Source organism: Mobula hypostoma, chromosome 22 (genome assembly GCF_963921235.1).
Source record: "Mobula hypostoma chromosome 22, sMobHyp1.1, whole genome shotgun sequence".
NCBI classification, from domain to species: Eukaryota; Metazoa; Chordata; class Chondrichthyes; order Myliobatiformes; family Myliobatidae; genus Mobula; species Mobula hypostoma.
The window spans coordinates 40,669,783-40,697,286 of NC_086118.1; the positions used below are offsets into that span (position 1 = coordinate 40,669,783).

General features: G+C 40.6%; 1 protein-coding gene across 5 annotated transcripts in view; it reads right to left on the bottom strand.

Annotated features, from left to right (window-relative positions):
• Nucleotides 1-4,182: 4,182 nt before the first annotated feature.
• The window catches only part of LOC134336530 (retinal rod rhodopsin-sensitive cGMP 3',5'-cyclic phosphodiesterase subunit gamma), a 32,530-nt gene continuing 9,208 nt past the window's right edge, over nucleotides 4,183-27,504 (bottom strand). For 2 of the 5 annotated variants that reach the window (XM_063030808.1, XM_063030807.1), the window contains 3 exons: nucleotides 11,083-11,325; nucleotides 10,140-10,180; nucleotides 4,183-6,103 (listed from right to left, as the gene is read on the bottom strand). In XM_063030808.1, coding sequence (XP_062886878.1) covers nucleotides 6,027-6,103; nucleotides 10,140-10,180; nucleotides 11,083-11,288 — 324 coding nt within the window. In that variant the 5' untranslated portion in view covers nucleotides 11,289-11,325 and the 3' untranslated portion in view covers nucleotides 4,183-6,026. Of the gene's footprint in view, nucleotides 6,104-10,139; nucleotides 10,181-11,082; nucleotides 11,332-14,987; nucleotides 15,198-27,504 lie in introns of those variants that run through there. The other 3 variants (XM_063030809.1, XM_063030805.1, XM_063030806.1) reach the window with 3 other exon arrangements.

Below are 27,504 nucleotides of genomic sequence, written 5' to 3' on the forward strand. Positions count from 1 at the left end.
TGAAGTTAAAATAGAACTTTTTGCCCAAACTTTTGCTTTGGGGTTTTTCCTTTTTTGTTATCTTAAAACTGTAAAAGATGGAAATAAAAAAGTTTTCTTGCTTAAAATATTAAAGAAATGTGTCATCTTTAACTTTATGCCTTTTGGAAATCAGTTTATCTTTTACTCGCTTAGCTATTCCCAGTTACAGAAATTTTGACCAGGGGTGCCCAAACTTCTGCATACCACTGTATATGTCACCAAATACCAGCCTGAGATTAATTTTTTTTTGCAGCCATTCACAGTAGAACAAAGAAATAAAATAGGATCTATGAAAAACTACACGCAAAGACTAACAAGCAACCGATATGCAACTGAAGATAAACTGTGCAAGTATCTAAAAAAAAGACACATAGAGATGAGGAGGTATTTCCTTTACCAGAGAGGGGCAAATCTGTGGAATTCATTGCCAAGTCATTGAGTATATTTAATGTGGAGGGTGATACGTTCTTGATTAGTCATGCTGTCAAAGGTTACGGGGAGAAAACAGGAGAATGGGATTGAGGGATAATTAATCAACCATGATGGAATAATAGAGCAGGCTTGATGGGCTGAATGGCCTAATTCTGCTCCTATGTCTATGGATTATGGAAATAAATAATACAGAGAGAATAAATAATTATTTGTTGTCTCTGTTCTTGACTCTATGTACACTATTTAAATATCAACATTCATCCCATCTAAATTAACAGTCTGCCTATATTTAATATCATCCTGTGCATGTTTGCCGTTTTTTATAGTTTGCTTTCACTGCGCTCACTCTTTATTAAATTGAACTTCTAAACTTCAGCTCATCTGTAAGCCTTGAAATATTGCCTTATACACCCAAGTCTACATCACTAATGTAAATCAACAAGGCAGTTGCTCCACCTCAGGCCTTAAGCACACATTGCCGCACGCTTCCTTTCAGTCTGAAAAACAAATGTTCACCAATAATATTTCTAGGAATCTTTGGCTCCTCAAAGATACAAGGCGTCCTTCCTCTGGCATGTTCTCCTGCAAACCCCTTGTGGCTGATTAACCTGTTTGATTTGTGCTTCCTCTTCCTTGCGATACTTTGAATTCCTTTTCCTCTAGACTAAACATGTTGTTGTGGTTCAACAGCCTCTTGACCTTCACAGATTCTGGTCACATTTTTAAATATTTATGCAATTCCTAATTGTTTTCATTTTTTTACTGTATCTGATGGCATTTGTCATTTATGGTAAGTCAAGTTTATTCTCATACAGAAAACAAAAATACAGTGAGGTATAGGTAGATTTAAAAAAAACTTACTTGGAGCAGCATCATAAACATGTAGGTCAGACAACACACAGACCAAAAATTATGTATAAGTTACACAAAACAGTGAAAAGACTGCGCAAATCAATGCATTACTGCAAAAAACACAAGTCCATGGTTGTGCACCATTACTGAGGTAAGGGTAGAGCTGTGCAGGTTAATTTGAGAACCTGATGGTTTCTGAATCTGGTGGTATTTTTAGATTTAGATTATGAGGACACTCAGTCCTCGTTTATTGTCATTTAGAAATGTATGCATTGAAAAATGATACAACGTTCCTCCAGAATGATATCAAAACACAGGACAAACCAAGACTAAAGCTGACAAAACCACATAATTATAACATATAGTTACAACAGTGCAAAGCAATACCATAATTTGATAAGGAGCAGACTATGGGCACAGTAAAAAAAAAGTCTCAAAGTCCCGATATACTCATCATATCACGCAGGCGGCAGAAGGGAGAATCTTTCCCTGCCATGAACCTCCAAGCGCCGCCAACTTGCCGATGCATCACCATTGGAAGCACCTGACCGCAGCAGATTCTGAGTCCGTCCGAAAACTTCGAGCCTCCGACCAGCCCCTCGAGTACCATCCTCTGCCAAGCGCTTCGACCCCGCCCCAGTTGCCGAGCAACAAGCAAAGCCGAGGACTCGGAGCCTTCTCATCCGGAGATTCTGGACCACACAGTAGCAGCAGCAGTGAAGCAGGCATTTCAGAAGTTTCACCAGATGTTCCTCTGTGCTCTCACGTCCATCTCCATCAAATCAGGATTGTGCACGGCACCCTACTTGACAAATAACAGACATCACCACCGGAGTGGCTGCTGCGAGCTTGAGACTTTGGCCGCTATAAAACTTTAGGGTTTTGTACCATGAGTAGCAGTTTGCAGAGGGCATGACTCGGATGGTGGGGTTTCTTGATGATAGAGGTGCCTTCTTGAAGCTGTGCTTCATGTAGCCCTTACATTTAATTTTTAATAAAATTTTAAAAAACCTGGTTTGAAGCTGTCCACTTTTCTTGTCAGGATTTTTGTTAATAACTTGATCTCTTAAGGATAAGCCTACATGCAGTAGTAGGAATACTGTACATTTGGTTCAAAGTGGTTGGCTTATATTCCTTGTTCTTACCCTTCACCACAATTCAGTAGCTCTTAGTGCTATCACATGGGAATAGGAAGAAGCAATTTTGTTCTTCACCCTGTTCTGCTATCCAATGGGATCATGGCTAGGCTGTGGTTTAGTGCATTACACTTTTTTGCCATATTCTTTAATATCTTTGGTTAACAAAATCTATATATTTCAGATTTAAAACTAACCACTGACCTGTGACTAATTGTCGATTGAGTTCCAAGTTTCCAACATCAACAGTGTTTTGAACAATTCCCTAACTTTGAAGGAGTCCCTTTATAGAACTTCATTCATAGTTCATTTATTGTGACTAGATTCAAGCCTATAAAAGGCAGGCACAATGTGATCTTCTCAACACTGGCCTTTGTTTGACCAGTGTGACATGGGTGCCAGTTAAATAGGTATTTATCAATTGTATTTTACTTTTTAATTTTTTTAAATACAATGTGGGAATGGAGATCGAGGCCCTTTCTAAACTCAAAGTATCGCCGGTGAGATCAGTTTCTTGTATTGTACAGCTTACAGCATGTGGGAAGTTTGAGTTCCTTGTGATCTGAATGCCTGCCTTGTTGAGACGTGTCTCCAGTCTGGCCAGCATAAGCTCCGTTTCTAGTGAATAGCACATTTCTAGAGGTAGTCAACCTACAGCGTAAGGCAAGGCAGTCAACAGAAGAATGAGTGACCACCAGGAAAAGGAAAGGAGGCAGGAGAAACCTCAGGCTGTAACTCTCTCCAAAGATATTTCTCCATGTTGGAAAATGTCAGTGATGTATGTATCTCTGACAAATCCAGCCAGAGCCAAGACCTTCGCAGCATGGGGTCCCAGCTGCACAAGGGGAAGAACATGAAACCATTGGCAGTAGAGTGGTGGGAGACTCAGGAATGTGGGGAACAGACAGGCACTGACGCAATTGTAAATATGAATCTAGAATGGCATGTTACCTCCCCAGGACCAGGATCAAGGCTGTTACAGAACGGAACAGTAGCAGGACAGTTCGAAGTGGGAGAGCAAATCACCAGAGGTCTAATGACTTTGGTAAAAAGAGAGATGAAGTCCTCCAACATGAATTTTCTAATGTCAGAGCAGCGTGGAGGGAAATTGTCCACCAACTGGAAATGCCAGATGCAACCTAATGACGACAATTGGTAAAAAGAGAGATGAAGTCTCCTCCAACATGAATTTAGGGAGCTGGGTGGCAGATTAAACTTCACAGCCTCTAAGATGATAAACTCTGGATTACTGCTTGTGCTGAGGGTTATAGGAATAGGAGGATAAGTCAAAGGAAAGGACGGTAAAGGGTAGAGTAGGAGGGGGGACTTGTGACTCTTGCAGGGTAAGATGTGACCTGTATAAATTGGTTGGGTTGCACCTGGTTCAGAAAGGGTCTCCATGAGGTGGTTTGCTTGTGATGCTGACTTATCTGGGTGATTGGTGGTTGGTGTGGGCTCAGTAGGCTGCAAGGACCATTTCCATGAGGTATATTTGACTCTTGGTTTCTAATTCCCTTGACTAAGTTGCTTGGGGAAGAGAGCTGAGATCTTTCTTCTACTTTTCCATAAGAGATGAGGCCATTAAACAGAAGGGTTGATAGTACCTGTACTAGAATTAGACTGCAAGGACTGCTGGCTTAGAATAAGAAAAAAGGTTTGGAATTTAATTCGTAGACTCAGTGCGAACCCCAAAAGGAAACCAAATTGCACGTTGATTACTTTTTTTTTTAGCTTTATTAGATACACATTGTAGAGAGAACAACCTAATCTCCAGATGACAAAGTTTTGGTTTAAAGATATTACAAACCATCACGCACTTCCATCATATTCCCCACAATGCTTTGCATTTTCCCCAAATGTGCTTCCTTCTGTTGGCTTTTTCCACAGAATTATATGAACAGAATGACCCAAATCAGTTAAAAAAGAAAACACAGCAATCAAAGAGAAGGAAGATTTAATGAGGTATATTGATTTGCAATATTTTCAAAACGTTAACCTAAAAAATGAGGGTAAAATTAAAAAGTAAAGCTAATGGATTTGATACAATTATGTACTCCAAGGGAATTGCAAAAATAATCCAAAATTGCAAAAATAATCCAGAATCCAGAGTATAACAACAGTTAGGAATAGAAATATAATAGAATTGAAAATTAGCATATTAACAGAAAGGGTAAGTATCAAATAGAAACATCAAACACAAAAGCTCTGAAAACATAGTGCAAATTGGAGCATTCACTTTCCACAGTTTAGCACTTATTAAGTAAAGTTTACAAAGAACAATAGACTTATTCAGAAAAATAAGTGTTCAAAATGAGATCAGAGAAAGTTTAAATGTTGAGGGGGTTCTGAGTTTATTGGAGTGGAACCAAGTGAAGACTGGGAGAAAAGACGGAAAGATATGAGACAAGATATTAAAATAATCAGAAAATGTAAAACTGATGGTCGAAGGAAGAAATTGAAAAAATCAACAGCTAGATACGAAGTTGACTGCCCCAAGAGATAGAATTGACGTAGCAATCATGAGACTTTATTGGATATTAAGTATGACGGTGAAATCCTCTGGATAGATAGTGGAATGGAATCAGTTAGATGCTGGCTCTTGAAATGATATGACAGAGCAAGAACAATGTAAGCCCACAAGAAATGAAATATGTTGTTGATAAAATGGACTGTTGAAAAAAGCAGGGAAAATGGAACGGGGAAGTACAATCAGTGAGGATAAAATGATAAAGTTTAATGACGAATGAAGAAAAACAAAGAGGCAGATGAATGAATTGAAAGTACTGTATGACAGTGAAATCCTATGCGGAACTTGGATAAAGGATAACAAGTTAATGCTAAAGTTATTCACCCACGCAACAAACAAATCACCAACAAACTCTTGTTCAAGCAATTCTCAGCAAACTACAACTTCTAAGCATCCCTGAGTGGTTCATTTTGAGACAGGAAAAAAAACTCAAAGCTTTGACCAACAAGAAACTAGTTAGATCAAAAGATTGGATAAAAATGACTTTGCTCAATATTCACAGTAGAGGTGCATTGTGTACGCTGAGGCTCTTATTCAGAAGGATGCACAAATAAGGAACAGTTAAGAATTTTCAATTCAACCCTGCACGTTCACAGTATCACAGAAAACATAGTTCTCCTACAAAGTTCAACGCTTAAAAAAAAAATCGACCGTGATCAGAATAAATTTGTATATGTGCCATCATATTGTTTTGGAGGAGATGCATTTAAAGGAAGCATGATAGCACGTATTCAATATTGCCATAGATATAAAATGCTCACCGCACACACTTCTGGGTATTGCATCTAGTGCTCAGCTTTGTTGAAGATGAGAGCCAATACCGTTGACATGTCAATTTAAGATAGTTGCTTTTGTTTGTTAGAATGATAAAAGGAACTGTGAGTTTAAATAGGAAAGTTTATTGTACTATTATTTACAGTCATGTCCGCAATTCTGAGGCCTGGCCTCACTTGTGATCCTGAAGCCACTGGTGAAATGAAGGGGGAAGGGCAGGAATGTTCTGGAACTCTATCGACCAGAGTAGCAATGCACATGGAATTTTGGGACAATTGCCATTTTCAGATGATACCATACTGTGCAAGTTCGTGTAGTTCCAGGTGACTGAAGGCCTCCCAGGGGCAGATGACAGTGATGTCTACAAACCAAGAAAAGGCAACAAGTTACATGAGCTGTGCTAATACTTTCATTTTTAAATCTTTTTTTTATTATTATTGAAGATGAACAAAAAAAAATTAATGAAGTCAACATGTCAATATGTACAATGAGGAATTAAATTACCAAATAACTGATCGACAAAGCTAAACAATATATCAATAATAATAAGAAAAAATAAAGTGTTAAAACTATTTTTTGTTTTGAAAAAAGAAAGAAGGAAAAAAGAACCCCTACTAACTAAAACAAAAAAAAACCCTGCTAACAAAAAAAAAATGAAAAAAATCCCATTGGGAGCACAACCACGGAGCTATACGCCATACAAGCTTCCATAAAAGAAAAACATCAATCCGCCAACTCAAATCCATTTAAACAAGAATCAGAAGGAAACCATCTAAATTAACTCAAATCAGATGATAGTGCTGGGCTAGTACTTTCATTGAGGTGTTTAATATTTTCCCCAGTTGATCAATGTTCCAACAAAGATAAAGGCTAGAGCCAAAAGCTTTGCTACCGTTCTTATAAGGCACATTTATAAGGCTCTTGTGGTGAATATTTTCAAATGCTCTCCTTGAGTAATTCAAGTAGATTGAATTTTACTCCATTTGGTTAACATGAAAAAAGTTGTTTAATTTCATCTGGTTAATTGTCAATGTTGTATGCATAGAGTCATTACAATGATTAATACAAAACACCATTTGATTAGTTTGCAGGGAAAAATTGTTACTGAACAAGTTTTGCCCTGAAGCATATTAACATCTCAGTGATAAGCATTAATGTGAAGAGATATGGAGATGATAAGCAGAGGGTAGCAATCTCTGGATTGCTGCTTGTACCCTCACGTGCCTGTGAGGGTAAGAATAGGATGACCTGGCAGGTGAATGTGTGACTGAGAAGCTGGTGCAGGGGTCAGGGTTACAGATTTGTGGATCATCGGGATCCCTTCTGGGGAAGGTATGAGCTGTACAAAAGGGATGGGTTATACCTGAGCCTGAAGGGGACAAATATCCTTGCAGGCAGGTTTACTAGAGCTGCCAGGGAGGGTTTAAACTAAAACACGAGGAATTCTGCAGATGCTGGAAATTCAAGCAGTATACATCAAAGTTGCTGGTGAACGCAGCAGGCCAGGCAGCATCTCTAGGAAAAGGTGCAGTCGACGTTTCGGGTCGAGACCCTTCGTCAGGACTAACTGAAGGAAGAGTTAGTAAGAGATTTGAAAGTGGGAGGGGGAGGGGGAGATCCAAAATGATAGGAGAAGACAGGAGGGGGAGGGATGGAGCCAAGAGTTGGACAGTTGATTGGCAAAAGGGATATGAGAGAATCATGGGACAGGAGGCCCAGGGAGAAAGAAAAGGGGGAGGGGGGATAAAACCCAGAGGATGGGCAAGGGGTATAGTGAGAGGGACAGAGGGAGAAAAAGGAGAGAGAGAGAAAAAGAATGTGTGTATGTAAATAAATAAATAACGGATGGGATACGAGGGGGAAGTGGGGCATTATCGGAAGTTTGAGAAGTCAATGTTTATGCCATCAGGTTGGAGGCTACCCAGATGGAATATAAGGTGTTGTTCCTCCAACCAGAGTGTGGCTTCATCTTTACAGTAGAGGAGGCCGTGGATTGACATATCAGAATGGGAATGGGACGGACATATCAGAATGGGAATGGGATGGACATATCAGAATGAAACTAATTTGGTAGGGGGATGCAAACCAGAGTGATAGGCCAGACAAATAGTGGTCCACCATTCCTCCAGGTTTGGGGGTTCAGCTCAGGGCTAACAACCCTGACCGGTAGAACAAAATTGTTACAGAAACAGCAATGAAGTTTCCTTCTACACCTGAGTGCGATGATATTCCTGAGTCTCCACCCAGGACTTGCATGACTGACAGTAGTGAAAACCAAGACATGTTGAAGGAAGCCCTGAACACCACCAGAGATGGAGGACCTCATTGATGCCCTAAATGTGGGCAGCATAATGGGCAGTGAGTAAGTAAGAAGGTTGGGAAGCTTTTAAAAAACACCAGAAGGCAACTAAAAGTGCTATGAGGAGAGAAAAGATGAAATATGAAGGTAAGCTAACCAATAACATAAAGAAGGATATGAATGGTTTGTTTTCAGATATATAAAGAGTCGAAGAGAGGAGAGAGTGGATATTGAGCCACTGAAAAATGATGCTAGACAGGTAGTAATGGGGCACAAAGAAATGGCAGGCGAACTTAGCAAGTATTATGCATCGATCTCCACTGTGGAAGACACTAGCAGTATGCTAGATATGAGAAGAGTGTTAGGGGACAGAAGTGAGTGCAGTTCTATTTCTAGGCAGAAGGTGCTTGGAAAGCTGAAAGATCTGAAGGTAGATAAGTCACCCGGACCAGATGGACTACACCACAGGGTTCTGAAGGAGGTGGCTGAAGAGATTGTGGAGGTATTAATAATGATCTTACACAAATCAATGGACTCTGGCATGGTTCTGGAGGACTGGAAAATTACAAATGTCACTCCACTCTTTGAAAAGGGAGGGAAGCAGAAGAAGGAAACTATAGGCCAATTAGCCTGACCTCAGTGTTTGGGAAGATGTTGGAGTCAGTTGTTAAGAATGTGGTTTCAGGGTACTTGGACGCATGTGATAAAATAGGCCAAGGTCAGCATGGTTTCATTAAGGGAAAATCTTGTCTGACAAATCTGTTGGAATTCTGTAAGGAAATTACAAGCAGGACAGACAAAGAAGAATAGGTGGATGTTGTGTACTTGGATTTTCAGAAGGCCTTCGACAAGGTGCCGCACATAAGGCTGATGGACAAGATAAGAGTCCATAATATTACGGGAAAGATACTAGCATGGATAGAGCAATGGCTGACTAGCAGGAGGCAAAGAATGTGTTCCACAGGGGTCAGTGTTGGGACTGCTTTTTATCTTGTATGTCAATGATTTGAAGGACAGAATTGATGGCTTTGAGACTATGTTTGCAGAAGATATGAAGACAGCTGGAGGGGCAAGTAGTGTTGAGGAAGTAGGGAGGCTGTAGCAGGACAAACAGATTAGGAGAGTGGCCAAAGATGATGGAATACAATGTTGGAAAGTGTATGGTCATGCACATTGGGAATAAAAGCATAGACTATTTTTTAAACGTGCAGAATACCCTCAAGGTTAATTTACAGGCTGAGTCAGCTGGCACCGATGTTGTCGCAGAACAATGTGTGGTTAAGTGCCTTGCTCAAGGACACAGCACGCTGCCTCAGCTGAGGCTCGAACTAGTGACCTTCAGATCACTAGACCGACATCTCAACCACTTGGCCACGTGCCAACATATAATATTGAGGCTTTATAGGGCACTAGTGAGGCCTCACTTGGAATATTGTGAGCAACTTTCAGCCCCTAATTTAAGAAATGATGAGCTGACATGGAGATTTGAGGGGGGATCTCATTGAAACCTATGGAATGTTGAAAGGCCTAGATAGAGTGGTTGTGGAGAGGATGTTTCCTGTGGTGATGAAGTCTAAGACCAGAAAGCTGACTCTCAGAGTAGAGAGACATCCACTTAAAATGGAGATGAGGAGAAATTTCTTTAGCCCGTGGTGAATCTGGGGAATTCGTTTCCACAGGCAGCTGTGGAGGTCGGGTCAATGGGTGATTTAAGGTGGAGATTGATAGGTTCTTGGTTAGTCAGGGCATGAAAGGTTACATGGAGAAGACAGGAGATTGGGGTTGAGAGAGAAATGGTCAGCCATGATAAAGTAGCAGAGCAGATTAGATGGGCCAAATACCCTAATTCTGCTCCTATGTCTTATGGTCTTGTTACCACAGATAGAACTAATGAGAGGTTGGCTATACATTAATATCACGTGTTTTCTATTTTGAAATGTGGGTTATTTGTACTTTGGTACCACAGTACATCTGCAGTTGCCAGTCTATATTAACATCAGATGTAAGTATTGTATGAAATAATGGGCTTTTCAAGATTAATCCACAGCACAATCACAAATAATGAATAATATAGTTTTAATAAATAATGTCACTATACCTGTGCCTAAACCTTCCATTCCAGGAATGTCATCACCAAACCTATGGCAGAGAAGAAACAATGTTTAACAAGCCATTAAAAAACTCATTGTGGGTAAATATCTGAGATGTCAATCTTCATAGGTGAAACATTAACAGCACCACTCAATGAGTCATTGACTGTGGGAAGCATTTCAGTCGAACCCAATTCCAAGCACATTCTTCAGCAGGATGGGAAAACATCCGATGTTTCCCTGTCCCTAGTGCAGTTACCCAGACATAAACTGCGTTGGCAAAATGCTGTCGCAGTGATGATTCAGGTAGGGTCTGGGGATCAGATGTACCAGGTAGCGCATTTCTCAATTGCTCCACTTCTAAGGCTCAACCAAATTTCATGAAGCAATTGCAAGCTGAAATTTGTGTCCTCCCACTCCGAAGTGTTCAGCCCAAAATGTCAATTGTTTATTCCTCAAGCATTTTGTGTATGTTACTCATAATCAAACAATATTGTTGGCATTTTGCTTTAGTCACCTCCTTTCTCCCACTAAAGGTTTTTTTTAAACAAAACCCAGCTACGTATGCAAAATGATCTATCCTTGCACTTCCATGGAAGTGTGCTTGTTGGGAGGCGAATACACGTTTATCATACTTACTGGAAAGCTGTTATTGTTTAGTTTTCAGCTGAGAATGTTGTGTTAGTAAAAACTATCCCAGGATAGTTGAAAATGTAAAAATACTGTTTTGCACTACTTCATAATTCTTCAAAAATTCCATTCTATTTCTTTATTTTTCTGTGAATGTCTGTATGAAAAAGAATCTCTATGCATATTTTGATAATAAATTTACTTTTATTTTGATTATTTATGTTCTTGATGACCTTACAATTCTTAACTAAGTCCAGCCTTAATACCACCAGTGTATTGCAATATAATATTTACTGATGTCACATCTTCTTTCTCTCTTACCCTTGTACTCCTTTCTTTGGCGGCTTGCTCTTAAACTGTCTTGTTTGCCTCTGTTTGAACTTTGGTGGTCCTTTCCTAGGAGTTGCTGGTCCTCCAGTTACTCGTGTTGCTGATTTAATTTCTCCCACGTGTTTCGGTGGTTCTAGGGTCAGAGCCATCTCCTGTGCTTTCAGGTTGGGTTGAATTTCCAAGGGGTTGGCTGCCATGGTTTATGTTCTTCTACAGCCACGCTTCACTAGGGTACTATATCTCAAAAGAAACCAAAACCTCAACCAATTAATAATATAGCAATGTCGTTTTGTATCTCCAAGATTATCGAACAATCAATGCAACCTGTCTCAAACTAATCCTAATCCCTGGTGCAAGAAACAAGGACAGGACCAATGGGATTATTCTCAGTAGTTTGCTTGTAATAGGATTTTGAGAACTAAAGTGTTTTAAGAAGAGCAGTGGCTTGGAAAAGAATTTGTTAGAGAATTAACCCCTGATGTTCTATGTTTGCCTATAGATGGATTTTGAGGAATGAGTTTTTATTGCAGTGATATGATTGAAATGATATCTCACACTACATACTATTACAAAGCATTTTAGAATTACATTGGCACTTGATTTGTTGCTTACTGTTACATTTTGCATTTTAATGTAAGTATGAAATGTAGAACTTAAGTGATACAAAACGCTTCCGCATTTTCAAGGGACCAGGACAGGCATGATGGTCCGAATGGCCTAATCTATAAATTTTTGTGATTTGGTGAAAATGTTCTGCAAAATAATTCAAAAGAGTACAGAGTCACTATGACATTCTCCCAGAAGAGGAAGCTGCAACTTTCGTTTAGTGTGGTAAAGTGAAATATTTCAGTTTGCTGGCACTGTGCACAGCAATTCTGCTAATTCTGCTAACTAATGGATCTGGGTTTTATCCTGACCTTGGGACTATCAATGTGGAATTCCACCCAATCTCCCTGTAACCACACGGGTTTCCACCAGATACTGCAGATTCATTCCACATCCCAAGGATGTGAACATCGGTTAATTGCCTGCTGCAAGTTATCCTTTTGATGAGGTGACATAATAATCAAAGGGAGTTGATGGTATGTGAAAGAGAATAAGTTGCAAGGATACAGGAAAATCAGGAGAATGGGACTGAGAATTGCTTTATTACATGAATCCGACAAGCTGAATAGTTCTCTACATTCATAGTAAGCAAATAGTGTGGTCTTTATCAAATTAAGTATACATTCAGTGATATTTGTAATGGTATTCTGTAAACAGTGGACTATGTCAGCAAATGAACTGATACAGACTGTTTATCAAAAGTTCAAAGTTACTGTTGCGACGTAAATTGTTCAATTTCATTTACAGCTTAGGAAGACTGGACATTGACACACAGTTTACAGTCCCTTCTGTCACACTCTACTTTTATCATCCAAATAATTAATTCCTCTTTCTACTGCAAGTTTGGAAGTCTGCATGAAGGTTAAACCATCATTGCTTGTGATTTTGAGAAAATACTTGAAGCCTTTATAAAACATTTGAAAAAATTCTCGAAGGGCAAACTTTCCCCTGTTGGAGAATTATCTTTTTTATAAATGCATTTATAAAATCAACATACATTTTTCTAGGTTTGTAAAAAAAAACTATTGCTAGATTATCAACTTGAATTATTGTCGGATACAGCTGTTTTATTTCATATAAATTGATATCAATGAATTGCAGATAAGCTCTGGAAAAGCAAACTAATTAAATAAAATTGGTTTTATTTCTGTGGCTGTAATATTCTCATTCCGAAGAGTGCTGCAACGAAAGCTAGCGGTAATCTTTTGAAAGCTCTGAAACTGGGTTTCAAGGTCAAATCATCCCTGACATACTAACAATGCATTTTCATTAATTAGTTGAGTCGAGTTTTTGCTGATGCAAAAAACAGATCAGTAAGAGGCTTACTCACACAAATCCCTGATACTTAGCTACCTTTTCTGCAGTCGCTGAACTGCTCAAGCGACATTTCAAATAAAGGCAGATGCCATAGTCTCACTCACCTCCCTTAAAGGTCCTCATTAACCTTATTTAACACTTCATTTCACTTTAGGCATGCATGCTTATGAATATTTAACTCCTCTTATACATGTTGAATTTGGATCATGATCTCTTTCCCAATAATTATAGCATTTTTTTTTGGTTATAACAACATTTTCCCTCGGGTTGATATTCTTGCAGTGGCTAATTAGGAAATGTATTATATTTCCAGTTTCTATATAATTAATGACAGATGGTAGGACAACGAGTAGTTTAAGAACATTATTCTTTTGGTGTACTTTACCAAATCCAATTAAAGTTACAATCTGCTTTATGAGATCTGCCTCTTATGCAAAGGAGTCAGTCAGGCTTTGGAACTGGACTTCGCTAATGGCACTGGGCACACTTCAATGCGTTGCTGTGGAGATCAGCAGTGCCAGAGGTGCCATCTTTCATATAAAATATTAAATTAAGCTTCCATCATCCATGGGAAAATGTTCTCCTGGTGTCAGATTTTCCCAACGTTCGCGTTTCATTGGTTGAGCATTAAGACAATAAGACCAGAAGACATAGGAGCAAATTAGGCCATTTTGCTCCACCATTCTGCTCTACCATTTTGTCATGGCTCATTTAATTTCCCTCTCAACCCTACTCTTCAGCCTTTGCCTGTACCGTATAACCTTTGATGCCCTTACTAGTAACTTGAATTATTATCAAACAAAGCTGTTTTGTTAAGGAATATTCCAGTACCCATGCTAGAGTGTTGCCAGAAAGCTATTTTTCAAATATTTCAATAAAGTATTTGTTCGACAATAAATACTACATTCAAATGCAATAATTCAGGAACCAGGCAGCCATAATGTTGTTAACAAATTACCAAGCATCATTGACAAGTGTTGCAGAATTATCAGTCTTTATTATGAAAAGAATGCAAGGTTGCTGCTTTATAACAGATTGCTTTCAGACTAGATGATAAAATTGCAATGAAAACTGATCCATGCTGACTGAAACATTGTTGATATAAGATTAATTAGGTTCTTTGTATTTAATTTATGCATTCTACTGTGTGGAAATCTGCCTCCTTTAAGATTAGCCTCCTAGTTCTGATTGTGAAAATTATTATGGTAAGATAGAATTAACATGACATCGTTTAGTGATTTCATAGAAATTATATTTAAATATTTGCATTGAAATCCTAAATATTAATGTCTTTTCTCTCTTCAAAGGCATTACTTTAATTTTATTAGTTATGCTAATGTGGAATGTGCTTAAGTGAAACCTTTCCCCATATATTAGAGCAATTTATCATAAAATACAAACGTTTGTAGTACAAATAGTACAAATCGAATGTCAAAGGTCACAAAAATGTCCACATGCTAATGCCATTATTTCATGTCCCTCTCTGCTATCCACAGACTTTCCTCCACTGACTAAATCATTGCCGCTGCTTTGTGATGTAAAAATAGTTTTAATTTTTTTAGCATTCTGAACTTCATGCAAAATTTCTAACAGGAAAACCAAATCATGAACACAGTTATACGATAAATAGAACACAACCAAATAGTCAAACAATCTTTAAGTAAACATAATGGATTCTTATAAGATTTGATTCCAAGATCTGATCGGCATTAACCAGTTAAAGTCATATTAACATTTTCAAAGACAAATAAAATTCCTCTATTTATATATTTATTGATTTTCCTTAATTCAAGGTTTACTCTTAACATTTCCTCATTTATTGGCTTGTTCAGAATATAATCATTTTATATTAAATTTTATTTTTTAACTTAAAAAATTTGAGCTTTATACTTCCTCATGTTCGAAACCTAGCTGTGTGAAATTTATTATACTTTGGTCCTGCTTTTCTGAGAATTAAAAGACCAGGTACTTACCACTATGTGGAGACAAAGGCGAACATTCGCCAATGAGAGGCGAGAGCTCTAACTAGCTCTCGTAGGAATTTCTGTACTTCTATCTACGCAGTTCTAGATCCACTGAGATAGAAACCAGCTTTTATTAGGGAAGAGTATAATAGGATATCGACGCCAGAAGTGTCTCCTTTTTAATCTGGTGATGTCACTATTCAAAGAGAAAGCTGATATGAAGATAAGCTGAGGCTCAATGGAGATGTCACCTTTTGTGTTTCTTATTGCCGAACAAAATTATTTCCTCCAGCTTCTTAAGTAAACAATGCTGAATGCATTAAAGTATTTTATTTTTAGTGCTTTATGTATAATCTAATTGCCAACAACTTCAGAGGATAATATATTAAAATTGCATTGAGGGGGAGCCAAGAAGACAAAACTGGAAAACGATAAGACATAAGAGCAGAATTAGGCCACTCAGCCCATTCAGTCTTCCCCATCATTTGATCATGGCTGATTTATTATCCCTCTCAACCCCATTCTCCCCGTAAACCTTTGACACCCTTTCTAATCAAGAACCTATCAACCCTTTAAACAGGGCTGAGACATGCCATCAAAAACCTTGAAAACAAATTACAGATCCATTTAAGGATATGACCATAAGATATAGGAGTAGAATTAGGCCATTTGGCCCATCGAGTCTGCTCCGCCATTTCATCATGGCTGATCCAATTTTCCTCTCAGCCCCAATCTCCTACCTTCTCCCCGTATCCCTTCATGCCCCGAGCAATCAAGAACCTATTAACCTTTGCCTTAAGTATACATAAAGATGTGACCTCCACTGCTGCCTGTGGCAAAGAATTCCACAGATTCACCATTCTCTGGCTAACGAAATTCCTCCTCATCTCCGTTCTAAAAGGACAGTCCTTTATTCTGAGGCTGCGTCCTCTGGTCTTAGATTCTCCCACCATAGGAAACATCCTCTCAACATCCAGGAAGAGTGTTGTCAAGATGCTGGGGATGTTAATGGCATTCTTTTTTACAAGTACTGTAAATGCATGGTAGTGTAGTGGTTAGCGCAATGCTTTACAGTACCAGCAACCTGGGTTCGTTTCCCACCACTGTCTGTGAGGAGTTTTCACGTTCTCCCTGTAACTGCGTGGGTTTCCTCCCATAGTCTAAAGGCGAGCCGGTCGCTAGGTCAAACGGCCATTGTAAACTGCTGCGTAATTAGGCTAGGGTTAAATCAGGGGTTGCTAGGCAGCAGGACTTATTCTGTGCCGTATCTCAATAAATAAACAAACAAACAAATAAACAAATAGATAAATAAATAAATGAATGCCGCAGCAATTTCAAACAAGGCACAATTACATGATACACGCAGACATCTAAAAAGTGTCGTCAGGGTTACATCTTCCCTAGGATGTGAAAATAGAATCTCACTGACTCCCTCGCCATTGAAGTGGATTGAAAGTTGTAAATTTGCTGTATTTGCTTGGCAGATACAAACGCAAGTCCATTAGACATAGGGGCAGAATGAGGCCATTTGGCCCATTGAGTCTTTTCTGCCATTTCATCATGGCTGATCCATTTTCCCTCTCAGCCCCATTCTCCTGCCTTCTCCCCTTATCCCCTCATGCCCCGACATCAATAATTTATCAACCTCTGCCTTAAATACACCCAGTGACCTGGCCTCCAAAGCCGCCTGTGGCAACAGATTCCCCAGATTTACCACCCACTGGTAAAAAAATTCCTCTTCATCTCTGTTCTAAATGAGCATCCTACTGTTCTGAGGATGTACCCTCGGGTTTTAGACTCCCCCACGATAGGAAACGTCCTCTGCACATCCACTCTATCTGGGCCTTTCAACGTTCGTTAGGGATCAAAGAGATCACCGCCTCATTCTTCTAAATTCCAGCAAGTATAGGTTCAGAGCCGGCAAACGGTCCTCATGTGATAAGCCTTTCATTCCTGGAATCATTTTCGTGAACTTCCTTTCAACCCTCTCCAATGTCAGCACATCTTGTCTTAGATAAGGGGCCCAAAACTGGTGACAATACTCCAAGTGAGGCCTCACCAGTTCCTTATAGAGCCTCAGGATTACATCCTTGTTTTTATATCCTAGTCAAAATGAACCCTAACACTGTATTCGCCTTCCTCACCACCGACTCAACTTGCAAGTTAACCTTTAGGAGATCCTGCATGAGGACTCCCAAATCCCTTTGCACCTTGGATTTTTGAATTTTCTCTGTTTAGAAAATAGTCTATGCTTGTGTTCCTTCTATCAAAGTGCATGACATACACTTCCCGACACTATATTCCATCTGCCACTTCTTTGCCCATTCTCCTAATCTGTCTAACTCCTTCTACAACCTCTCTGCTTCCTCAACACAACCTCTCCACCCACCATTCTTTATATCATCCATAAACTTGGCCTCAAAGCCATCAATTCTGTCATACAAATCATTGACATACAACATAACAAGAAGTGGTGCCGACACCAACCCCCTGCGAAACACTAGTCATCGGCAGCCAATCAGAAAGGGGAGGGAGGGGGAGGAGGGAACGTCGACTCAGACCATGAGAGGCCTGCGTCAGGCATTTTCATGCCTTACAAGGCGCAAATTGGAAGTCTGTGTGGGGCACCACTCCTCGCACAGACACTAGAGCAATGTGTGGTTAAGTGCCTTGCTCAAGGGAAAAAACACGTTGCCACAGCTGAGGCTCAAACTAGCGACCTTCAGGTCACTGACGAACGTCTTAATCACTTGGCCACGTGCCCAACGCAAAGGTTCCCTTTATTCCTACTCTTTGTTTCCTGCCAATCAGCCAATGCTCTCTCCATGCTATTACTCTTTCCTGGAACACCATGGGCTATTATCTTGCTAAGCAGCCTCATGTGCAGCACCTCATCAAGGACCTTCTGAAAATCTAAGCACAGAACATACACCGATTCTCCTTGGCCTATCCAGCTTATTATTTCCTCAAAGAATTCTAACAGTTTTGTCAGGCAAGGTTTTCCCATAAGGAAACCATGCTGAATTTGACCTATTTTATCATGTGCCTCCAAGTACCCCGAAACCTCATTCTTAACAATTGATTTGAACAACCACTGAGGTAAGGCTAACTGTCCCTTTTTCTGCCTGCCTCCTTTCTTGAAGAGCAGAGTGACATTCACAATTTACCAGTCCTCTGGAACCATGCCAGAATCTAGTGATTCTTGAAAGATCATTACTGATGCCTCCACAATCTCTTTAGCTGCCTCTTTCAGAAACTTGCATTGTGGTCCATCTGGTTCAGGTGACTTATCTACCTTCAGACCTTTCAGTTTCCTAAGCACCTACTCCCTAGTAATAGCAACTGCGTTTACTTCTGTCTCATGTCATTTTTGAACTTCTGGCATACTGCTAGTGTCTTCCACAGTGAAGACACAAAATACTTATTCAGTTCATCTGCCATTTCCTTGTCCCCCATTACTACCTCTCCAGTGTCATTTTCCAGCTGTCCAATATCTACTCTTGCCTCTGTTTTACTCTATATATACCTGAAAAAACTTTTGGTATCCTCTTTGATACTTTTGGCTAGGTTCCCTTCATACTTAATCTTTTCTCTACTTATGCTTTTTAGTTGCCTTCTGTTGGTTTTTAAGAGCTTCCTAATCCTCTAGCTTCCCACTAATATTACTTACCCTCTCTTTTGCTTTTATGCTGGCTTTGTCACAAATAAACTGATTCCTAAGCTCCGGAACCTGGGTCTTAGCACTCAGATCTGCAGCTGGATCTTCAACTTCCTCACAGACAGGACCCAGGCTGTAAAAATAGGGGACAAGCTCTCCTCTACAATCACTCTGAGCACCGGTGCCCCACAAGGCTGCGTACTCAGCCCCCTGCTGTACTCACTGTACACCCATGATTGTGTAGCCAAATTTCCATCAAATTCAATATATAAGAACAATTGTAGGCCGTATCTTGGGTAATGATGGGTTTGAGTACGGAGAGGATATTAAGAACCTGGTGGCATGCTGCGAAGACAATAACCTATCCCTCAACATCAGCCAGACGAAGGAATTGGTTGTTGACTTCAGAAGGAGTAGCGGACCTCACAACCCAATTTACATCGGTGGTGCACAAATGGAACAGGTCAAAAGCTTTAAGTTCCTCGGGGTCAATATCACAAATGACCTGACTTGGTCCAACCAAGCAGAGTTCACTGCCAAGAAGGCCCACCAGCACCTTTACTTCCTGAAAAAACTAAAGAAATTTGGCCTGTCCCCTAAAACCCTCACTAATTTTTATAGATGCACCGTAGAAAGCATTCTTCTGGGGTGCATCACAACCTGGTATGGAAGTTGTCCTGTCCAAGACCGGAAGAAGCTGCAGAAGATCATGAACACAGCCCAGCACATCACACAAACCAATCTTCTGTCCCTGGACTCACTTTACACCGCACGCTGTCGGAGCAGTGCTGCCAGGATAATCAAGGACACGACCCACCCAGCCAACACACTTTTCGTCCCTCTTCCCTCCGGGAGAAGGCTCAGGAGCTTGAAGACTCGTACGGCCAGATTTGGGAACAGCTTCTTTCCAAATGTGATAAGTCTGCTGAACGGATCCTGACCCGGATCAGGGCCGTACCCTCCAAATATCCGGACCTGCCTCTCGGTTTTTTTGCACTACCTTACTTTCCATTTTTCTATTTTCTATTTATGATTTATAATTTAAATTTTTAATATTTACTAATTTTTACTATTTTTAATATTTAATAATTGTAATCCAGGGAGTGGATAGCGCAGAATCAAATATTGCTGTGATGATTGTACGTTCTAGTATCAATTGTTTGGCGACAATAAAGTATAAAGCATAAATGTCAACCCTTATCAACCATGTTTGTGTCATCTTGCCTTTAGAATACTTTTTCTTTGGGATGTATCTATCCCATGCCTTCCAAATTGCTCCCAAAACTTCCAGACATTGCTGCTCTGTCGTTATCCTTGTTAGTGTCCCCTTGCAATCAACTTTGACCGGCTCTTCTGTCATGCCTCTGTAATTCTCTTTACTCCACGGTAATACTGATATATTTGACCTTTGCTTCTCCCTCTCAAGATGCAGGTTGAATTCTACTGCCTCGTAGGGGTTCCTTTACCTTAAGCTCCCTAATCAAATCTAGTTTATACACAATACCCAATCCAAAACAGCTGATCCCCTAGTGGGCTTAACCACAAGCTGCTCTAAAAAGCCATCTGGTAGGCATTCTACAAATTCTCTCTCCTTGGATCCAAAATCAGCACCAACCTGATTTTCCCAATCTGCCTGCGTATTGGAATCCCCTATACGTATTTTAACATTGCCCTTCTGATATGCATTTTCTATCTACCATTGTAATTTGTAGTCATAGAGTGTTAAGTCAAATCCATTGCAGTCCAAGTACTCTTGATGTGATACATTTGAATGATGGACCATCACCCACTATAGCACTGTAACTGAACCGCTATTCCAAATGCACTTTCATTTCATCAGGATAAAGAAATCAATTAAAAGAGCAAAATAGAAAATAAAAGTAATCCTTCAAGAAAAATATAATAAAAACTAAAAGTAAAATTTCACCTTGAAAGCTTCTAACAATATCCATGAAGAAAAGATTAATGGAGTCATCTGCAGTGATAAAATGATGAAGCTGCCCTCGATCCAGGACTTATATACATCTAGAGTCAGGAAGCGAGCAAGCAGCATCATTGTAGACCCATCACACCGTGGACATCACCTGTTCCAACTCCTTCCTTCTGGTAGGCGCTTTAGATCACTGAATGCCAGGACAAATAGGTACAAGAACAGTTTCTTTCCGTATGCCATCAGTCTTATGAACACTTGAATTTTAGTCTATTATAAACCAAGTCCACCTGTACATACACAGGTATACCTCATTGTATATAGTTCACGATTGTTTGCACTATTGTTTTGTTTGCTTTTTGTTTCTGTACAGCAAGAGCTCAGGGAAACTGGCATCAAATTCCCTGTATGTGTCCACATACTTGGCGATAATAAGGGATTCTGATTCTGATTCTAAAGAGGGGAATTCATGATAAGAACAGAGAAATTGCAGAACTATTAAACAACTGCTTTGGTTAGATATAATTAAGAAGATGCGTAGCTCGGCTGGTCAATGGTTGGGTTAGGTTGTTCTCCAATCTCGTCAATTTATTTGCAAACATTTCATCACCATGTGAGGAGACATTGTCAGTGCACTGTTGATTGTGGTGTGTCCTCTGAATGCTTGGCTTTTATATACTTTTCAATCCACTGATTCAACGTCATTTCAGAAACTCAGTTCTGATGTGTGGAGGAAGTCTCCTTGCTGATTGGTTGTGTGGCAAACTTTGTGTGTTGTGGTTTGGAATCTTACCTGCGTCGGCTCTTAAATAGGATTGAGGTCCAATGTTTTTCACAGAATTGTTCACGGGAAACCACTCTTCTAGGAATTCTCTTGTGTTTGCTTGCGTCGTGACTTTCATTAATGCCCAGTCAAATTTGTGTCCCTCTCGATCTTCGTAGGTAGTGACTAGGGAGAGTCGGTCGAGCTGCTTTACAGCCAGTTGATGTCCATGGACATTTGTGGATAGTTTTCTCCCGGTTTGTCCGATGTAACATTTGCTGCAGCCTCCACACTTGGTTTGTTTCACTTCTTCTATCACAAAAGGGGATGCAAGTAGTCACCCAAAAATGCTAGGGAACCCAGAATCTAACTAAAATCTTAATAGTCTATTTTTAATTATTTAATAGGTGGTGGGGTAGAGATACACCTCTACAAAAGGAAGGGTAAGGCTCTTCTTCCCTCTGCTAGCCTGCAGGTCACCCTTGGGCAAGGTGTAGCATCTGCCTAGACCCCCGATCAGGGTCACGTGAAGCCATGGGAGCAGGTGGTGCATATCACAAGTTGCTAGGCAGACAATCTCTGAAGAGTATTGATAATAGCTGGGGTCACCTGTCATGTAAAGACATTGCCCAGAAGAAGGCAATGGCAAACCAGTTCTGTAGAAAAATTTGCCAAGAACACTCATGGTCTGGACTATGATTGTCTACATCATATGACATAGCACATAATGATGATGATGAATTAATTAAATGATTTTAATCCTTATAAATGACTTTAATCTTAAAATTATTTACAACAACTTTAATAGTCTGTTAGAAAAACTGGAGCTCTATTAGAAAAACAAAGCCTCTCAGCTTTTCTACTGATCAAAGACCTTACTCTAGGGGCAGGGCCTCAGCAGTAGGCTGGATGAGAGACTCACTGTTTTGCCTCGCTACATCTGACTGGGTTCTTTCTGAGTTTGGCTGGCCAATTTAATAGGGCCTACACAGCCCATTGGGGAACGTGTAGGCGGCTGTGTGGGAAGATGAGTGTCAAGTCTGAATAGTCATTTGAATCCAGATAAATGCAACCCAAAGGTCAAACACGACTAGATAATTATACATTTTCTATTTCTGTAGCTGTCAGATGGCAGGGCTTTGAATAAAAATAATTATAAAATGTCATTTGCAGGGCTTTGATTCCGTGCTACAGTCAAATTCAAGTTCAAGTTTAACTACCATTCAACCATACATTAATAGAGCCAAACATAACAGCATTCCTCTGGGCAAACACGAGGAAATCTGCAGATGCTGGAATTTCCTCTGGGGGCAAAGTGCAACACACATTATCAACAGCACATTGCACCTAGCACAAATAGCACATACAGTCACAATGAAAAAAATAATATTGGCCAAATCCCCAAGTGGTACGACTGGAGTCCTGGTCTGGTTTGTTCTTCCACTGAGTGAGCAATACCAAGCGAACACCAGAGGGCAGCACCGAGCAAACACCGAGCACTGGTGGGAAGAGCAGGCCTCAACTCAGTATTGATTCTAGCAGGTTCCACGGAGGCTCTCCCACACCAACTTGGTGGCTGCAACAGGAGAACTTGCCACCTGGGCTTAGTCCTTCCCACATCTGAGGCAATGCAGCTCCCCTGCCTTCAGTCTCAGCAATGAACGAGTGAACTGGACTTGTAGAATACTACATCACTAATACCTAACAGGGTCTTGCGATCCCACTAAAATAGTCCGAGACAATCATTCGGCACGATGGTACACAAGTCCAGAAGACAACGCAGCAGCGGTACGCAATAAGTTCAGCTTCAATGCTATCGAGAAATTTACTGATAGGATAGTCCTGCTATATGTGATGTTCTTAGTATTCAGAAATGACTTGTGATCATAACAAAGATGTACAGGACGAACAACTACACCTTTGACTGTGTCCCAGTGTGCCGCCATCTTTGACTCCTTTGATTGAACGGCCATCCTGCCAGATCCTCTATTTAATTTCCTGGCCATTTTTGGAGATAGTTAAAGCAGTCATATTTAGATAACTGAGAGATAAATATCCATAAATCTGGTTCATTGAAAGATGCACCATGAATCAACTGCAGAAGTAGCAATGATTTCTGGAAAGTGTAGAGGACAGGGCAGAAAACAAGACCAAAACTGCAATATTTACATTATGTTACCCTTCACCTTGTGATTTGCACCTTTGAGAATGATTACTGTGTAACGTATTGCCCTGCACATTCTTTTCCACGTTGGACTAGAGTGAGCAGCAAGGTCACAGTGAAGAACACACAAGAGATTCTGCAGATGCTGGAAGTCTTGAGCGACGCACTCATCATGTCAGCAGGTTAGGCAGCACCAATGGAGGGGAATAAACAGTGGACATTTTGGCCAAGAACATTTGAGACAAGATCAAATCTCAGCCCGAAATGCCAATTGGTTAATTCTGCTCCATAGATGCCGCCTGACCTGCTGAGTTCCTCCAGCATTTTGTGTGTGTTCCGAGTAGTGAAGAACGGCAGGCAGAAACCTTAAACAGTAACTTCTGGAGAAACTGAGTCTCAGCTTGTTCGGTTATATGTTTTATTAAAGATTTTAAGCTGTCTTGAAGAACTTATACAGTATATTGAAACAAAAGGAAGTGGGATAACTTTCTATGGTAAACCATGTATACTTGTCTGGACATGCCCCTCTGCTGACTGCTCCTGTGGCTCCTCCTACAGACCCCTGAATAAAGGCGATTGTGTCACTGCTCCTCCCTCAGTCCAGGGCAGATACTCAGCATGGACGTTGGTCCACTTACTGTTAATAATAGCCTTTCAGTATTTACTCTACTTCCAGTCTTTTGGAGTAATTGATAGTGCATCACTTTCTCTACCTGATACTTGCAATAAAGTTTCCTAGAGGTGTGAACTTCACCGAAGTCTGTCCTGTTCCAACCGCGTTGATGTGTCCCAGCCAAGAAAGCTCATCAGTGCCTCTACTTCCTCAAGAGGCGAAAGAAATTCAACATTTCCCCATTGACTCCTACCAATTTTTATCAATGCATCATAGAAATCATTCTGTATAGAAATCTTGGTATGGCAACTGCTCTGCACATGATAGCAAGAAACTACAGTTGTGGACACAGCTCGGCACACACAGGAATCAGCCTCCCATCTGTGTACTCTTTTTATGCTTCTTGCTGCTGCAGTAAGGCGGCCAGCACAGTCAAAGACCCCACCAACCCTGGCATTCCCTCTTCTCCCCTCTTCCATCAAGTGCAAGATACAGAAGTCTGAAAGCCATACCAGCAGGCTCAAAGACAGCTTCTATCCCACTGTTAGCAGACACTTCAATGGACCTCTTCCACGACAAGATGGACTCTTGGCCTCACAATCTACCTCACTGTGATCTTGAAGTTTATTGCTTATTGCTACACGTTCTCTGTAGCTTTTACCTTTTATCCAGCATCATTACTGTTTTACCTTGTGCTACCACAATGCACCATGTAACAATTTGCACTGTATAAACAGTATGTAGGACAGGCTTTTCATTGTATCTTGGTACATGTGACAATAATAAACCAGTACCAACATCAAAATCATAAAATGTCTTTCTTAAATCATTTTATGATCATGTATGTGTACGGGGTCTTTCTTTTTTTTGTATGTTAAATTTAAAATGGCTTCTTTGTTATGTTAAATGCTGAGAAAGTCTCTAGCTAGACATTTGCTTGGGTTAATACAGACAGCAGGGTGCTATTAGCCAATGGGTGTTCATGTATCAGTTTGTTTTTGGATGATAATGCTGTCTCATATGACTGGGAACGGGGTTTTGGCGAGGAGTCGGACGAGAGACGGGGAGGACGGCGGACGGGATTTTTGGGGGGGAGTCGGACGAGAGACGGGGAAGACGGCGGACTTGCGGCAAGGCTCCGGTCGATCACTTCGGGTGGTCCCGAGCTGTGAGTCGACAGGATCCGGGTAGTCGTCAGGAATTAACTGAGCTCCAACGGTTGCGCTCGAAGAACTTGGACTTTGATAAGTCTGGCGCTTTTTTTTCCATTACTTCCTTTTCTGTATCGAATTTATATTAATGTCATAGACTTAGTAATATCTATAAAGTGTACTTGGTAAAACGTACTGTGTGTGCTGGCTGGTGATTGGTGTTTGGGATTGATTCGGGTGGCATTGGTGCAGCAACTGACTCCGTGGGAAGCGTTGAGGCAGGAGCTGGGTGGGATTTCCCCTAGACATATACCAGCCAATATAACTGAGCATCACATATGTATTGTCCAGACCAGAAAACCTTTCCCTTGGTTCAAATATTCTTTGGGAAATTTGGAATCAGTGATGTGTGTTGATTAATCTACTATGTTTTAAACTTCTTGATGGCAACACACCAAAGACTTAAGACAGTTCCAATGAATTTAGATCTTTTTTTATACCGGCATCCTATAAACCAAGGAATGGATATGCATCACCAAAATTGAATTAATTGGAAACCACTTTGATATTGCTTGTCTTATCTCATGATCAGACCAAGATTCCTGGAACTGAGCCCCTAGTAATACGCTTTTAGCTAAGTTATACAGGCCACATCAGTTATTTATTTATTTATTTATTTATTTATTGAGACACAACGTGGAACAGGCCCTACTGGCTCTTCAATATGTACCCCCTTGCAATCTACCGATTTAACCCTAGCCTGCCCATGGAGCAATTTCATCATTAACGTTATGTGCCGTGTCGTATGACATGGGCGACCACGGTTATTCTAGGCAAATTTTTCTACAGAAGTAGTTTGCTGTTGTCTTCTTCTGGGTAGTATCTTTACAAGACAGGTGAACCCAGCCATAATCAATACTCTTCAGAGATTGTCTACCTGGCGTCAATGGTCACATACCCAGGACTTGTGATATGTATCAACTGCACATATGACTATCCACCACTTGCTCCCATGGCTTCACATGATCCTGATCGGATGAGATCAGTAGGTGCTACACCTTGCCCAAGGGCGACCTGCAGTCTAGCGAAGGGAAGGAACACCTTACTCCTCCTTTGGTAGAGACTTATCTCCACCCCACCCCCCAGGGGGAATTTACAATGACCAATTAACCTATTAACACCTTTGGATTGTGGGAGGAAACCAGAGCACCTTGAAGAAATCCACGCGCACATGGCGTTCAGTTCTCCAAACCCATGGTGATGTGGGTGACTCTTGTGCTCTGTAAGCAAGTACAAACTTTCTTTCAGAGGATGCCAGAATTGAACTCTGAACTCCAACGTGTCAAGCTGTAATAGCGTCACACCAACCACTGCGGCAGCGGTCAATATCCGTAGCTAACTCTGTTTATTCCCTTCCATTTCATGTCGGACATTTACATATCTGACACCAAACTCTACTTTAGTTTGTGTCATTGAGAGAGATTATCAGGTGGACTGAGGAAAATACTCAAGAATGTGCTCAAAGATTCATTGAAGAAATGCAACATCCCCTTCACTACTGGGCATCTGTAGCTCATAACCTCCGCCCTATGCCCCCGCCAATACCTCGCCAGAGGGAAGTAGGCATAATTGGGACTGTATCTGGAAACTTGAATTCAAGACCATGAGTGACAGAAAGAGTGAACACCCTCAAAAACTACCCACCACCTATCCAGTTGCTTACCACTGTCCTATCTGTGGTTCATAACTGTCTGCTGTTCCCACATTTGAGCCAACTCGGAATCCACAAAACCAAAGAGTGGAAGTTAGTCATCCCCAAATCTGAGGGAATGCCTAACACAAGGAATTCTTCTTTCCATCAGCTAACTTGGGAAGCGTTAACATAGGCAGGAAGAAATTATCAGCCTAACCTGGCACTGACCAGATCATCTAAATTTCCCCAGTCAGAGGAGGTTGTTCGCCGGTGGATTGGCTGGCTGGCAGAAACACCGAGCTTTTTTGCTCGACCAGGAGTTCAAAACCCTGGACTAATAATCTACTGACATGAGGTCAATCTGACTCCTGACTCAAGTAGCTGGTGAATTTAGAACATACGAACAGGCCCTTTGATCCACAAAGTTGTGCCAAACCAACAGCCATAAGGCCATAAGATATAGGAGCAGAATTAGGCCATTTGGCCCATCGAGTCTGCTCCACCATTTCATCATGGCCGATCCATTTCCCCGTCAGCCCCAATCTCCTACCTTC